The 16,782-nt window shown below is 42.4% G+C and overlaps 1 protein-coding gene across 9 annotated transcripts in view; it reads left to right on the top strand.

Moving 5' to 3' along the window:
• Nucleotides 1–9,027, top strand: part of LOC106584331 (ELAV-like protein 4) — an 80,926-nt gene extending 71,899 nt beyond the window's left edge. For all 9 annotated transcript variants that reach the window (XM_014169500.2, XM_014169499.2, XM_014169501.2 and 6 more), the window contains one exon: nucleotides 5,034–9,027. In XM_014169500.2, the coding sequence (XP_014024975.1) occupies nucleotides 5,034–5,361 (328 nt within the window). In that variant the 3' untranslated portion in view covers nucleotides 5,362–9,027. The remainder of the gene's footprint in view (nucleotides 1–5,033) is intronic.
• The last annotated feature ends 7,755 nt before the right edge of the window (nucleotides 9,028–16,782 follow it).

The raw sequence follows: 16,782 nt of genomic DNA, 5'->3' as shown, positions 1-16,782 counted from the left end.
CACGCCCACCCCAAAACCTGCAAACTTACAGTTTGCAATAACAAAACCCAACACGCATCCCCAGTTACTAAACCCGTGATAGAGCGTCGGGCAACCACATTCGCCGAACCCTTCACATAGTGAATCTTTACATTGTATCCTTGTACAATCAGAGCCCACCTGATTGTACATCGGCGGTTCTGATTGCTTCAAAAACACCAAAGGATTATGGTCCGTGAAGACCAGTACAGGCAAGGCACTGGAGCACACATATACCTCAAAGAACTGTAAGGCTAGCAATAAAGCCAGCGTCTCTTGTTCAATAGTGGAGTACCTTGACTGACACGAGTTGAACTTACGGGAGAAGAAATTGACGGGCCGATCCATTCCCTCTTCATCTTCCTGCAAGAGAACCACACCAACCCCCACTATACTAGCGTCTACGTCCAACTTATAAGGTTTGTCAAAGTTGGGGTCAGCAAGCACTGGGGCACTACAAAGTAGCGCTTTGGCAGACTCAAAAGCATAGTTACAGTCCTGGGACCACTTATATGGTTCTTTGGGACTAAGCAGAGATGTAACGGGAGCTACTACCGTCGGAAAATTCTTACAGAACGTACGATAGTACCCTACCATCCCCAGGAATCTGCGCAACTGGCGGCGAGTCATGGGAGCAGGAAAAGCAACTGTTTCCAGTTTGCCAGTTACTGGGCGCACTTGACCTCATCCCACCTGCTTCCCTAAGTAAGTCACAGTAACCTTCCCAAACTCACACTTGGCCAAATTGAGGGTTAAAGAAGCATTCTCCAACCGCTGAAACACACTTTTCAAGGTGGCGAGATGATCAGACCAAGTAGACGAATTAATCACCACATCGTCAAGGTAAGCAGTACAATTTGGCACATCCGCGAACACAATGTTAACTAGGAGCTGGAAAGTAGCAGGTGCATTACACATTCCAAAGGGCATCACAGTGTATTGTACGAAGTTATCAGGTGTAACGAAAGCCGAGATGTCAGAAGCTCGAGAGGTCAGAGGCACCTGCCAATAACCTTTTAGCAAATCTAACTTACTAACGTAAGCAGCAGAGCCAATTCTATCAATGCAGTCATCTAAGTGAGGTAGAGGAAAATAATCAGACTTTGTAACTGCATTTACACTACGATAGTTCGTACATAAGCGCGACGTACCGTCAGGCTTAGGAACAAGAATGCACAGGGAACTCCAGGAGCTGTTACTGGGTTTTGCCATGGCATTCTGTAATAAATAAGCTACCTCACTTTTCATTACCTCCCTTTTCTTCGCATTAACCCGGTACGGATGTTGACGTATAGGAGCAGCATTCCCCACATCCACGTCATGTTCCAAGATGGACGTGCAACTTGGAACGTCCTGAAACACATTGAGAAAACTATTTATCAATAGGATAACATCATTAGTTTGATTGTTATCCAAATGTTCCATTTGAGAGGGTAACTTTTTCAGCATCTCCAAATTACATAAGCGTTCACACTGCTGTAACGTATGGCGTAACTCCAACCCGTCCTCCTTATCCTGTTCTAGGTCCCAGCCAGGCTTCAGCACCACCGCAGCCACACTGGAGACGGCGGGCTGGACCTGCTTACCTGAGGAGCTGTCTGGGAAGAACACCTACGATCTGGAGTCTTTATCACATAATTGGTGTCACGTAGTTTCTTTTCCACAAGATATGGCCCAGAAAAACGTGCCAACAGAGATGAGCCAGGGATTGGGAACAAAACTAAGACTTGATCCCCTGGTGTCATTTCATGCGCTTTTGAGACGAGGAGAGAGACTTTTGGGCTAACGCACATGCGGCGTGCAGTCCCTCCCGCATCTTACTGACATAATCCAACACATTTTTAGGGGTGCTACTGGGTGTAGGAGATTGGATATGCTCCTTAAAAACCTTTTTCGGACCCTATGGGGTGTGTCCAAACACAAGGTCCGCAGGGCTTAACCCGAAGGACTCTTGTATTGTTTCCCTGATAGCAAATAGGACAAAGGGCACGCCCTCATCCCAATCGGTACTGGTATTCATGCAATATTTGCGTAGCATCGCCTTTAGCGTCTAATGCCCGCGTTCAAGGGCCCCTTGACTCTCCGGATGATACGGACTGGAGACCTGATGGGAAATACACAGTGTCTTTAACACATTTGAGAACAGTTATGACATAAAGTTGGTTCCCTGATCAGTTTGGATTACTTTAGGGAGTCCAAACATAGGGAAGAACTTCACTAGTGCCTTCACCACAGTCTTAGCCGTTATAGTATGGAGAGGGATAGCCTTTGGGTATCGAGTAGCACTGCACATTATTGTTAGTAAGAACTGGTTACCTGACCTGGTTTTCGGCAACGGGCCTACACAATCGATTATCACTCGTTCAAACAGTTCCCCCACCACAGGAATCGGGCAGAGCGGCGCACGAGGAACTGTTTGAATCACTTTCCCAGTGAGTTGACATACATGACATGTTTTACAAAATTGGACCACGTCAGACTTCAAACCTGGCCAGAAAAAATGTTGAAGGACTCGGTTATAAGTCTTTGTGATCCCCAAATATCCGGACCACGCCTGGTCACGGGCGAGTGAGAGCATCTGCTGTCGGAACGGTGTAGGAACAACCACTTGACACACTTCACTCCAGTCACTAACGGTGTCATGAGCTGCCCATTTACACATCAAAACTCCTGCTTCCATAAAGTAGGCAGTCTCCTTAGTTTTAGCTTCCTCAGTGGAAATTACCGAAGCAAAACACTTGCAAAGACTGGTGTCTCCTTTTTGACATCTAATCACCTTCTCTGGGGTGACAGACAAAGGAATGTCATGTAATTGGGGCGCGATTTCACTTTCCCCTGCCTTAGTTTTTACGGGGGTAAAAACTGTCGGCCTTGCAGAAGGAATACTCGGTGCATTGTCTTCTACCTCAACATTCTCAAAAATGGAACTAGACAAATTCCCCACATCTCCCAGCTTGCGAGATCGTGCCCTCGTTAACACACAAGCAGGGAAAACGTGGAAATGCTTAAACCAATTTATCATCTGCAGTTTTGATTTCTGGGTTGTCTACTACTTCTAACACAAGAGTGACGTTACCACCAGCAGTATCGTTCCCTAGTAGCAATGTGACTCCTTTTACTGGCAGTGTAGGCACTACACCAACACGAAAACGTCCTGATACCAAGTGGACCCAGTGTAATGGTACAGGTACGTTTTTTGTCTCTATACCCTGTAATATGACATGCGAGCCACAATATGTTTCAGGAGACCAGGGTAAAGCATCACTGACTCTTCACTATTATTCTACAATGTAGAAAATAGTAAAAAGAAAGAAAACCCCTGGAATGAGTAGATGTGTCCAAACTTTTGACTGGTACTGTATTTTGGCATCGCGCCGTCATGGGGTTTGGGCTCGCTAAAGAGCATTACTGAATTGAGGAAATTAATGCGGGCCCCGGTATTATAGCCAGCAAGGCGGGGCTTCTGAGGGCGGGCTTGGCATCCATTGGCCAGTTGGGCATGATTTCAGTTTTCAGGTGAGTATTATGGGTCGTTGACTGCCCATAGTATGTTATACCTCGTTCCCTCCTTCAGGGGACAGTAGTTATATTCATAACTGTATGTTATAAAACCTCTAGTGAATGGAAGACTTGCTGTTAAAAATATTCATTTGACACAGGGTGATGTATTTTAAAAATCTATATATTATTTTACGTAAATTTAACTAGGCAGTTAAGAACAAATTCTTATTTACAAGATAATGACAGCCTACACCAGCCAAACCCAGACAACACTGGGCCAATTGTGCACCACCCTATGGGGCTCCCAATCATAGCCAGTTGTGATACAGCCTGGAATTGAACTAGGGTGTCTGTAGTGACACCTCAAGCACTGAGATGCAGTGCCTTAGACCGCTGCACCACTCGGGAGCTCAGTTGATAGAGTGACTGTAATGAGACACAAACAATAACCTAAAAGAATATTGTGATGGCAAAGATGTTAAAGCTCATGTAGTACTGATTCTTGCCGATACAAGACTATGATCACTGTCATCCTCATCCACCCCAAAACATATGACTGCAGTGTTGGTGGATGGAATACACTTTGTTCGTATTGCTACTGGTACTGGGCTGTAAAGGGCTTCCATTTTCCATTTAGTTTTCTCCTTCCTGAATAAGGAGGAGGCTTCTCTGAGACAGCTGCAGTAAAGCGGAAATCTCAATTAAAGCATACCCAATAATGCTTATAGTCATTCCTACAGAGGTGGCATAAGAAATTAACCTTTTATCCAATTTACCTTTTATTTAAAGTGGCAATTTCCTTTAAGCGGAAAGGCAGTAAGTGAAGTCAACTGAGCATTCAAATCTCTGTATTGCAAAAAGGGAGAAGATTACAGGGCGAATAAGAGCAGATTTACTTGGTTGCATACTCAATATCTGATGAATTTAAAAATGTTTTAATTCAGCAAGTTCCTGCAATTTAGTTCCCAATAGAGGCACTCAGGGAGACAGAAGGAGAAAAGCTTCCCTTGTGCCTCCCTCCCTCGTATGCTGCTGCTGGAGATGTTTCCCAGCAGGCCCCCACAGAGCAGTCAGCCTTGAGAAGAAGCCGCTCAGTCAATAGCGAGGAGCGATAGAGGGGAGATAGTCTAGCAGGAGGATACTGTACACAGACAGATATACCCATAGTGCATTGTGCACTGGGTAGCACTGGTAATAATCCATGTTGGATGGATAGGAATGCTAGAGCTGTTTGGTTGGTACTGTATGTACTGAGGGCTGGTTGGAGCTAGTTATATTAAAAAGCCTTAAAACCAATACAGTAGATGCTTGGGATTCCAGAGTTTGGTTTCACTTTGGACACTTGGAGGGGAACTTGAGTGTATAGGGAAATGGCTTGTCCTACAAGCTCAGAGCTTGTAAATCCATGCACACGCAGTGGGTTTCCTATTTCTCTCAATTTGACATTTGTTTCACTTAACATTGTGCTCTTTATCTCCCTCCCTATCTCTCTCCCTGTCTATCTTGTGGTGCAGGTTTTCTCCCATCACCATTGACAGCATGACTAGCCTGGTGGGCATGAACATCCCTGGCCACACAGGCACTGGCTGGTGCATCTTTGTCTACAACCTGTCTCCAGACTCTGACGAGAGCGTCCTGTGGCAGCTGTTCGGGCCCTTCGGAGCGGTCAACAACGTCAAGGTCATCCGCGACTTCAACACCAACAAGTGCAAGGGCTTCGGCTTCGTCACCATGACGAACTACGACGAGGCGGCTATGGCCATCGCCAGTCTCAATGGGTACCGGTTGGGCGACCGCGTCTTGCAAGTCTCGTTCAAGACCAATAAGACCCACAAGTCCTGAACCCCTCCTCACTCCAAATCCCCTGTCACCACCATCACCCTTATAGTCGCCCAACACATCAACTCTCCAACAGGAACACAGCAAACAAACAAACAAAAAAGAACTAGAAACGGCTTATAATATAGCTTTGGACCTATAAGCCAATGTTGCCTAAGTATTACAAAATGAAAGATAAAAATATCCATGATTTGGGAATCCCTGTGATAATACAGGATTCCTGTTGTATATCCTTTCTGTTCTTGTGATTGTTAAATGATTTTCTCTTCTATGTAAACAGTAGCAAAACCAGTCCCCTTATTTCAAAGAAGAGAATATCCTTTTTAGATTGAACTTTCTTGGTCTTGATTCAGGATTTCTTTCTTTTTTAAATCCGGATCCACTGTCGTTAGAATTATGCCTCCCTGACAGAAGAAGAGAGGGGGCTCTTTTTTAAATTGGTGACCATTCATTCATTTTTTGTGTATATTAAAAACCCCTATAAATTCTAAGGGATTACACAATCCTGTTTTCTCTGATGCAGAAAAAATTATTTAAAAAAAATATGTTTTGTATTGCAAACAAAACATTTCTTTCCTCACTGGGGTTTGGGAGATCGGGAGAGGGAGGGGATGGGTTAGCTTTCCTGGTGACACATTAAGTGATTTAAAAAACACTATTGCCAAAGAGAGAATCTCTTTGCTTGAAAATGCATTTAGAAAAATAAAAAATAAAGAGAAGAAAATCTATTTTTATAATATGATAATTAAAATAAGAATTATTGAAGAATTTTTACAAGAATCTGGATTTGAAAAAATAGAAAAATATTTTGACTGGCTAATTAGAGGGTGGGGGGAGGGATGTGCGCCACCTTGTCTTGTTCGTTCTGCAGTGGTACTTTTTAGGATCAAAGGTTGTTTGTTTTTAGGAGAAATTGATTGGCGATGATTTTGTAGATGGAAGGTTTTGTCAAGGGATGAAAATTGAGGCAGGTGATCTTCGTAATTTTTCATAGTGCGTAATTATTCAACAGCGATACCCAAAAGGGAAGGGAAAGAGGTCTTTCAAGGCCTAACCATCCTCACAGTCCGGAGCCCAAAGCAAGAAGCATTGTCCACTTGTTTTCTTTTTGTCAGTCTATGGGATATCAGTAATGACTATATACACATCTATCCATTTAGAAAACCTACATTATCTATTGATTTCTTTGCTATCATTTTGTGGAATTTGAAAAGAACGTCCTTTAGCGATCAACAGTAGGTGCTATATTACATGATTCACGTATCTTAAATATCCAAGTTTGTTGTTCTATGTGTTGTTTAGAGGAAAAAAATACTTTGATGCTGACATTGAATTGAGCTGCTGTTCTTTTTTATTTTTATTGTTGGCCCCCATCTGGTTAGATTATCCCTTGCTGAAAAACCAGATGACGGACTTTGGGCCATGTAAGAATCACTTAAAGAGTTTTCTTTGGCTTGCTGACTTTTAGGTTACTTGCTGAGTGTGAAGCATTGTCAAAATTCTATAATAATTAGCTAGTTATGTTAGTCTAGATATTTGTTTCCTCAAAGGATCTATTACAACGGTGTCTTTATTTGTTGTGTACAAATAGATAATATATAGTCTACATTTGTTTTACAATATCTATATCTATATGAGTTGTCACTGTTTTTTGTTTTAGCTTGTCTTTTTCATATGACAACTTTATGAAGTGATGGTTCAGTTATTTAGAAAACTCGTGAGGAATCCTGTTTAATATGTTGTCATGTCGCTTGTGGGAAAAAAAACGTTTTGGATTACATTTTTGTTAACTACCGCGGCAAAAGAAATTGAACAAAAGCTTATAAAATAACGTATTTATTCATTATTTATTGATTGTTTCATTGCTTCAACTATTTATTTATATGAATTATTTATTTATTTTGGTATTTATTTGTTCGGTCTGTGTATTTACGTGATTCTGGTACAGGGAGGGAGGACGTTTCTGAGCAAAAGGGAACCAAGCGACTAGGGGAGAGGCTCTTCCGTTAGTCCACTGCACTGAGAACTTTTAGTACGTTTGTGCTTTGTACCGATATATCAAAATTACAATATAAAAAATCCAAAAGTTGAAAACGAAAAAAAATGTCAAGAGGGTTGGTGACGCTCTTCCCTTATTACTAGAAACAGTTACTCGCTATGCATAACCTAGTTGATAGTTAAATTTGCTATTGCTTTTTTCTTGTCTTGTTAAACAAAATCTTTAAATCTTTTTCAATACAGTTTAGTCTTAATAGAATGTTATAACAGTTGTTCTGGTTCAATATAACCTGTGATAAGTTTGTGTCGTTTTAAAGCCACTCCGCACCCTCCCTCCACACTACCGCTTTGTGATGAAACTTTATGCAAAAATGTGGGTCTGAAGCATAGTTTTCAGTTTTCAAACATTTTATAACATCCAATTTTGGAGACTCGGGCACATGAATTTGATGAGCAAATAAATGTCCATTGTATTTGAGGGTCATTCATTGCACTTGAGTAATCAGTCAACTCACCTAAGAGTCAAACTTATTTTTAGAGAATCGTCATGTTTGAAAGTTACATAAGAACATCTCTTTAAAGAGATCTTGAACATTGCACACTAACTGTACTTATGGCAGTTGTTGCAATTTAAAAAGACTGAAGGTATTTCATGGATTGTACCCATTCTATATTTTATATACTATAATATTATATATATTTTGAAAGGTAAAGGTAGGGAATGGTTCCAGAAGTACTGAATTGGATTTTGTTGAGCCAGAAAACATGAGGTGTAGGGAAATTATAAACACTTTGACATGCATATTCATACTCTCTCATAACCACGTCTTAGGCAGCCCATCTGACATCATCCAACCACTATACGGTTCTGACCTCAGAACACCAACGGACCCCTTTTCATGCTCCAGAGCTGTTGGGAGCTTGAATTATGCAACAACCCCAGTAGAATGTCGTTCTGATGTGTGAACATATTTCCTATGTCTTTTGAACTCTTATGATGTGTGCCTGTGTTCTGTCTAGACCCTCTTGTGCGTCTGTGTGTTCATGCGTGTGTGTTTGTGAAAACGTTTGTGTGTGTGTGTGTGTGTGTGTGTGTGTGTGTGTGTGTGTGTGTGTGTGTGTGTGTGTGTGTGTATGTGTGTGTTTGTAAGGGTGTTTGAAACATGGGGCTGTGTCACCTCGGTCTATGTCCAACCCCTATGGCTCACACCATCCCCTGTAGCGCCTTATAGTGGCAGCCTGCCAATAGGAAATCAACAGCCAGTAGTGTAGGAGGGAAGGTAACGAGAGGAACAAGGCTCTTGTCATTTTTCATTTTCTCCTAAAATGTGTTTGTTTACTATCTGAAAATCTATTAACTATCTTTAAAGACAAAAAATAAGAAAAAAGTTCACAGGGCCTTACTGGTCTCTCTTACTTATGCTATCACTTATCAATTATCGATTATTGATTATTGTTATTATTATTATTATTGCTGTTATTCTTAGTATTCTTAATCCAATTACTGCGATGAATGACTTCATGTTATCCTTGCTAGTTTAGGTAATTTCTGAAACTGGAAACAAAATAAAAATCTTGCTGTAAATGTTTTTTTTTTTTTCTCATAAAACTGTTGTGTTTGAATTATTTGTACTTTTGAATGTTGGGACAATAAAATGAGGTGTTGAAGAGCTTTGTTGTTTCTTCTCGTAAATGGCGTTATTACATTATCAATTGCACACTCACCTTTTAGAAGCAGAATCATGTACGATTAGAAGCTAGATCCTGCAGATCCAGAGTGATGTATCTGTAAAGCTTCACATAACTGCTGCCTTGGTAATACAAAATATCTATTTCAATATAGATTTCCTAGAGAATTATTCACTGCTCAATATAAAATGTCACTATCATAATTCATGACTGCTTCGTATCTTTCTCAAACATTCGAAACCGTGGCATTTTGAATACCATGAAATACAGTATATTGATAAAGTAATAAAATAAAAGCATTAATTCATTTTTTTTTTTTTTCATTTTTATTTAACCAGGTAAGCTAGTTGAGAACAAGTTCTCATTTACATCTGCGACCTGGCCAAGATAAAGCAAAGCAGTGCGACAGAAAAAGTTACATGGAATAAACAAGCGTACACAATAGAAAAAAAAGAAAGTCTATATACAGTGTGTGCAAATGGCGTGAGGAGGTAAGGCAATAAATAGGCCATAGTAGCAAAGTATATACAATTTAGCAGATTAACACTGGAGTGATAGATGAGCAGATGATGGTGTGAAAGTAGTGATACGGGTGTACAAAAGAGCAGAAAAGTAAATAAAAACAATATGGGGATGAGGTAGGTAGATCGGGTGGGCTATTTACAGATAGACTATGTACAGCTGCAGCGATCGGTTAGCTGCTCAGATAGCTGATGTTTAAAGTTAGTGAGGGAAATGTAAGTCTCCAGCTTCAGCGATTTTTGCAATTCGTTCCAGTCACTGGCAGCAGAGAACTGGAAGGAAAGGCGGCCAAAGGAGGTGTTGGCTTTGGGGATGACTAGTGAGATATACATGCTGGAGCGCGTGCTACGGGTGGGTGTTGTTATCGTGACCAGTGAGCTGAGATAAGGCGGAGCTTTACCTAGCATAGACTTGTAGATGACCTGGGACAGTTATATAATACCCAGTCAGGTGGCATGTGGAGAAGTGCACTTGTGAGATAATAGTGCCCCCTGCATACCTGCTAAAGTATTTTAACATCAGAGATGATCACAGCTCACATTGTTGACACTGACGTACAAACTGCAGAAATATAGCCCAACCTTCAGGGCCGGATTACCGAACGGGCCCTGATAGTGAAATGTGTAGAATTGCAGGGAATTCGCTTCAAAACTGCTAAATGTTCTCTCAGTCTCATGTGGGAAAAAAAATAGAATAGCAGGAAATTGCGTTTTAAACTGCACATTCTCTCTCAGCCTGATGGCAAAATGTGAAAAAAAGCATGAGATGAGCTAAAAAACAGCAATTCGTTCTCTGCACCATGGCAAAATGTGTTGAAATATAGTAAAATAGATGATTTCCAAAAATGCGGTAGTCTGGCCATGCCAATCATGTCCTTTCATGTATTACACTTTCCAGCCCCACAATAATCTTTTAAATAAAATCAAAGGCCATTATGGCTGCTGAGGAGATTATGGATGTAAGCAGCGCTGTCCAGCCAGCCTTGTGTTTTCCAGTTGTTAGTGGTTTAATGAGGCAGGAATCCCATCAAGGCCGGGTTCTGAAAACGTGAGTCACTCTGTTCCACTGCTCTAGAGTCCCTTTAAAAGTTGCCCTCAGTCTCTTCCTTTAGCCTACTGATGGAATAATCTGGGCCTCGTTTCCCAGAGCCTTCGCACTGATAAAATCATTGTTAGAACCTTCTTACTATGTATATTTAGTAGCCAAGGTGTTTCCAAGTGTCTTCATTATTAACATGGCTCTTAAAAACCTTTGCCTAAAAATCCTGATTCTATGTTTAGCGGAAGGGCAAACAAAATGTCTAACGATGCACTTTGGCTGCTCTATAACACCAAAGGTTCCTTTTTTTATTGTAAGATTCCAAAGCAATAACTTTTTCATAGCATGTTTGTCATGCTTTCGGAGCCATCATCGACTCAGTGGGTTTTGTCCAACATGTCTCTGGACCTACTCACTGCCACAGTCATACTCTGGATCTAGTTTTGTCCCATGGAATAAATGCTGTGGATCTTAATGTTTTTCCTCATAATCCTGAACTATCGGACCACCATTTTATTACGTTCGCAAACGCAACAAATAATCTGCTCAGACCCCAACCAAGAAGCATTAAAAGTCGTGCTATAAATTCTCAGACAACCCAAAGATTCCTTGATGCCCTTCCAGACTCCCTCTGCCTACCCAAGGACGTCAGAGGACAAAAATCAGTTAACCACCTAACCGAGGAACTCAATTTAACCTTGCGCAATACCCTAGATGCAGTTGCACCCCTAAAAACTAAAAACATTTGTCATAAGAAACTAGCTCCCTGGTATACAGAAAATACCCGAGCTCTGAAGCAAGCTTCCAGAAAATTGGAACGGAAATGGCGCCACACCAAACTGGAAGTCTTCCGACTAGCTTGGAAAGACAGTACCGTGCAGTATCGAAGAGCCCTCACTGCTGCTCGATCATCCTATTTTTCCAACTTAATTGAGGAAAATAAGAACAATCCGAAATTTCTTTTTGATACTGTCGCAAAGTTAACTAAAAAGCAACATTCCCCAAGAGAGGATGGCTTTCACTTCAGCAGTGATGAATTCATGAACTTCTTTGAGGAAAAGATCATGATCATTAGAAAGCAAATTACGGACTCCTCTTGAAATCTGCGTATTCCTCCAAAGCTCCGTTGTCCTGAGTCTGCACAACCCTGCCAGGAACTAGGATCAAGGGAGACACTAAAGTGTTTTAGTACTATATGTCTTGACACAATTATGAAAATAATCATGGCCTCTAAACCTTCAAGCTGCATACTGGACCCTATTCCAACTAAACTACTGAAAGAGCTGCTTTCTGTGCTTGGCCCTCCTATGTTGAACATAATAAACGGCTCTCTATCCACCGGATGTCTACCAAACTCACTAAAAGTGGCAGTAATAAAGCCTCTCTTGAAAAAGCCAAATCTTGACCCAGAAATTATAAAAAACTATCGGCCTATATCGAATCTTCCATTCCTCTCAAAAAAATGTGAAAAGCTGTTGCGCAGCAACTCACTGCCTTCCTGAATACAAACAATGTATACGAAACGCTTCAGTCTGGTTTTAGACCCCATCATAGCACTGAGACTGCACTTGTGAAGGTGGTAAATGACCTTTTAATGACGTCAGACCGAGGTTCTGCGTCTGTCCTCGTGCTCCTAGATCTTAGTGCTGCTCTTGATACCATCGATCACCACATTCTTATGGAGAGATTGGTATCCCAAATTGGTCTACATATACAAGTTCTGGCCTGGTTTAGGTCTTATCTGTCGGAAAGATATCAGTTTGTCTCTGTAAATGGTTTGTCCTCTGAAAAATCAACTGTAAATTTCGGTGTTCCTCAAGGTTCCGTTTTAGGACCACTATTGTTTTCACTATATATTTTACCTCTTGGGGATGTCATTCGAAAACATAATGTTAAATTTCACTGCTATGCGGATGACACACAGCTGTACATTTCAATGAAACATGGTGAAGCCCCAAAATTGCCCTCGCTAGAAGCCTGTTTCTCAGACATAAGGAAGTGGATGGTTGCAAACTTTCTACTCTTAAACTCGGACAAAACAGAGATGCTTGTTCTAGGTCCCAAGAAACAAAGAGATCTTCTGTTGAATCTGACAATTAATCTGGATGGTTGTACAGTCGTCTCAAATAAAACTGTGAAGGACCTCGGCGTTACTCTGGACCCTGATCTCTCTTTTGAAGAACATATCAAGACTGTTTCAAGGACAGCTTTTTTCCATGTACGTAACATTGCAAAAATCAGAAACTTTCTGTCCAAAAATGACGCAGAAACATTAATCCATGCCTTTGTTACTTCTAGGTTGGACTACTGCAATGCTCTACTTTCCGGCTACCTGGATAAAGCACTAAATAAACTTCAGTTAGTGCTAAATATAGCTGCTAGAATCCTGACTAGAACCAAAAAATTTGATCATATTACTCCAGTGCTAGCCTCCCTACACTGGCTTCCTGTTAAGGCAAGGGCTGATTTCAAGGTTTTACTGCTAACCTACAAAGCATTATATGGGCTTGCTCCTACTTATCTTTCTGATTTGGTCCTGCCGTACATACCTACACGTACGCTACGGTCACAAGACGCGGGCCTCCTAATTGTTCCTAGAATTTCTAAGCAAACAGCTGGAGGCAGGGCTTTCTCCTATAGAGCTCCATTTTTATGGAATAGTCTGCCTACCCATGTGAGAGACGCAGACTCAGTCTCAACCTTTAAGTCTTTACTGAAGACACATCTCTTCAGTAGGTCCTATGATTAAGTGTAGTCTGGCCCAGGGGTGTGAAGGTGAACGGAAAGGCTGGAGCAACGAACCGCCCTTGCTGTCTCTGCCTGGCCGGTTTCCCCTCTTTCCACTGGGATTCTCTGCCTCTACCCCTATTACGGGGGCTGAGTCACTGGCTTACTGGTGTTCTTCCATGCCGTCCCTGGGAGGGGTGCGTCACTTGAGTGGGTTGAGTCACTGACGTGGTCTTCCTGTCTGGGTTGGCGCCCCCCCTTGGGCTGTGCCGTGGCGGAGATCTTTGTGGGCTATACTCTGCCTTGTCTCAGGATGGTAAATTGGTGGTTGGAGATATCCCTCCAGTGGTGTGGAGGCTGTGCTTTGGCAAAGTGGGTGGGGTTATATCCTACCTGTTTGGCCCTGTCCGGGGGTTTCATCGGATGGGGCCACAGTGTCTCCTGACCCCTCCTGTCTCAGCCTCCAGTATTTATGCTGCAGTAGTTTATGTGTCGGGGGGCTAGGGTCAGTCTGTCACATCTGGAGTATTTCTCTTGTCTTTTCAGGTGTCCTGTGTGAATTTAAATATGCTCTCTCTAATTCACTTTTTCTCTTTCTTTCTTTCTCTCTCTCGGAGGACCTGAGCCCTAGGACCATGCCTCAGGACTACCTGGCTTGATGACTCCTTGCGGTCCCCAGTTCTCCTGGCCGTGCTGCTGCTCCAGTTCCAACTGTTCTGCCTGCAGCTATGGAACCCTGACCTGTTCACCGGACGTGCTACCTGTCCTAGACCTGCTGTCCCAGACCTGCTGGAACCCTGACCTATTCACCGGACGTGCTACCTGTCCCAGACCTGCTGTTTTCAACTCTCTAGAGACAGCAGGAGTGGTAGAGATACTCTCAAAGATCGACTATGAAAAAGCCAACTGACACTTACTCTTGTGTTACTGACTTGTTGCACCCTCGACAACTACTATGATTATTATTATTTGACCATGCTGGTAATTTATGAACATTTGAACATCTAGGCCATGTGCTGATATAATCTCCACCCGGCACAGCCAGAAGAGGGCTGGCCACCCCTCATAGCCTGGTTCCTCTCTAGGTTTCTTCCTAGGTTTTGGCCTTTCTAGGGAGTTTTTCCTAGCCACCGTGCTTCTACACCTGCATTGCTTGCTGTTTGGGGTTTTAGGTTGGGTTTCTGTACAGCACTTTGAGATATCAGCTGATGTAAGAAGGGCTATATAAATACATTTGATTTGATTTGATGTTGGTTTTCAAATTTGGACTAACTTCTGTGAATTTAAACAGACAAGTACACAGAGCGTATGATTTTTTGAGCAACAGCCCGTATTCACAAAGCGTCTTCCGGGTAGGAATAGTGATCTAGGACCAGCTCCCCCTTGTCAATGTAATCCTTCATTGTGATATAAAAGGCCAATCTGATCCTAAAATCAGTACTTCGACTCTGAGATGCTTTGTGAATACGGGCCCTGGTCTGACTGCATGCTACTTTCTAGTGATCTAACTCTCTGTCACGCTCTGACCTAGGAGAGCTGTGTTTTCTCATTTGAGCTAGGCCAGGGTGTGATAGGTGGGTGGACATTCTATGTTTGCATTCTATGTTTTTGTATTTCTTTGTGTTGGGCCGAGTATGGTTCCTAACCAGAGGCAGCTGTCTATCGTTGTCTCTGATTAGGAACCATACTTCGGCAGCCTGTTTTTTCTTTGTGTTTTGTGGGTAGTTGTTTTCCGTTTTGTCAGTGTACCTTACGGAACTGTTGTCAGTCGTTTTATTGTTTTGGTTCAAGTGTCTTCATTAAAAGTTTAAATATGAACACTATACACGCTGCGCCTTGGTCTACTCATTCTGATGCCTGTGACACTCTCTTCATTGGAAATGCAACAACACCAAAAACATGAATAAGAATTAGCCTAGTCAGTCATTAACTTAGTTAACTAATGAAACAATAATGTAAATTTGAACAAGCCTATTCAGCCATATTATACCAAAACAGCCTACTTGCAGTGAAATCTAGAGGGGCATTTTTCCCACTTTCCCACTCGTCTTCTGCGGATTTTTACGAGGCATCCCTCTCTGCGTCCTCTGTACCTGCGTCGCTTCCTCTTGCAAATAACTGGGATGTTGGCCTTGTCGGGTGATTGGAGAATGTCCTGTTCGCCCTGCTTTTTGAAGAAAATATCTTAGTCTAATCCAAGGTGATTGATCGCTGTCCTGATATCCAGAAGCTCTTTTTTGCCGTAAGATACGGATGCAGAAACATTATGTACAAAATAAGTTACAAATAACACAAAAAAACACATAATAGCACAATTGGTTGGGCGCCCGTAAAATTGCTGCCATTTCTTCTGGCGCCATTTTCACACGCCATTTTCACATTTGTTACGTCGTGAGAATGTCAGCGTCCTGCTCTGGTGAGATAGAGAGCAAAGCTACTAAAGGAAAGCATGAAGCTGCCTCAGTAGGAGACACGTTTTGACATGAGTTTTTTCTCCGACCAAATCAAAATCCATATGGCAGTGTGGCTGCACCCCTCTCCTCGCCCCTCTGTCACCTCCCCAGGCAGCAGACGTCTTCGGGCTGCGTGGCGGCATGGTGGAGGTGGCTGGCAAGAGCACTGGGTGCCCAATACTGCTTGTTTGTTTAGAGACAGACGGCAGGACTCCACTGTGTTTTGTTCTCAGCTTCAGGCCTCTGCTAAAGCCCCTCACCACCAGGCAGCGCACATGCTGGATTCTCTCTCTTTTTTTGTCATTTGGCTATTATTCTTTCCTACAGTACCATGAAACAGTATGGCTGCATTTAGACATGCAGCACAATTATGTTATTTTTTCCCCTAATTTGTCTTTTGACGAAGCACATCAGATGCACAACGCATCACCGGGGGCAAACTACCTGCCCTACACCACCCGATGTCACAGGAAGGCCAAAAAGATCATCAAGAACAACAACCACCCGAGCCACTGCCTGTTCACCCCGCTATCATCCAGAAGGCGAGGTCAGTACAGGTGCATCAAAGCGGGGACCGAGAGACTGAAAAACAGCTTCTATCTCAAGGCCATCAGACTGTTAAACAGCCATCACTAACATTGAGTGGCTGCTGCCAACATACTGACTCATCTCTAGCCACTTGAATAATGGAAAAATTGATGTAATAAATGTATCACTAGCCACTTTAACCTGTTAGGGCTAGGGGGCAGTATTGACACGGCTGGATAAAAAACGTACCCGATTTAATCTGGTTACTACTCCTGCCCAGTAACTAGAATATGCATATAATTATTGGCTTTGGATAGAAAACACCCTAAAGTTTCTAAAACTGTTTGAATGGTGTCTGTGAGTATAACATAACTCATATGGCAGGCCAAAACCTGAGAAGATTCCATGCAGGAAGTGGCCTGTCTGACAATTTCTTGCCCTTCTTGATTATCTCTATCCATTACAGAGG

The sequence above is a fragment of the Salmo salar genome, chromosome ssa23, assembly GCF_905237065.1.
Source record: "Salmo salar chromosome ssa23, Ssal_v3.1, whole genome shotgun sequence".
Lineage (NCBI taxonomy): Eukaryota > Metazoa > Chordata > Actinopteri > Salmoniformes > Salmonidae > Salmo > Salmo salar.
The sequence above is the reverse complement of the archived record's forward strand: the minus strand, read 5'-3'. Positions and strand labels throughout refer to the sequence as shown.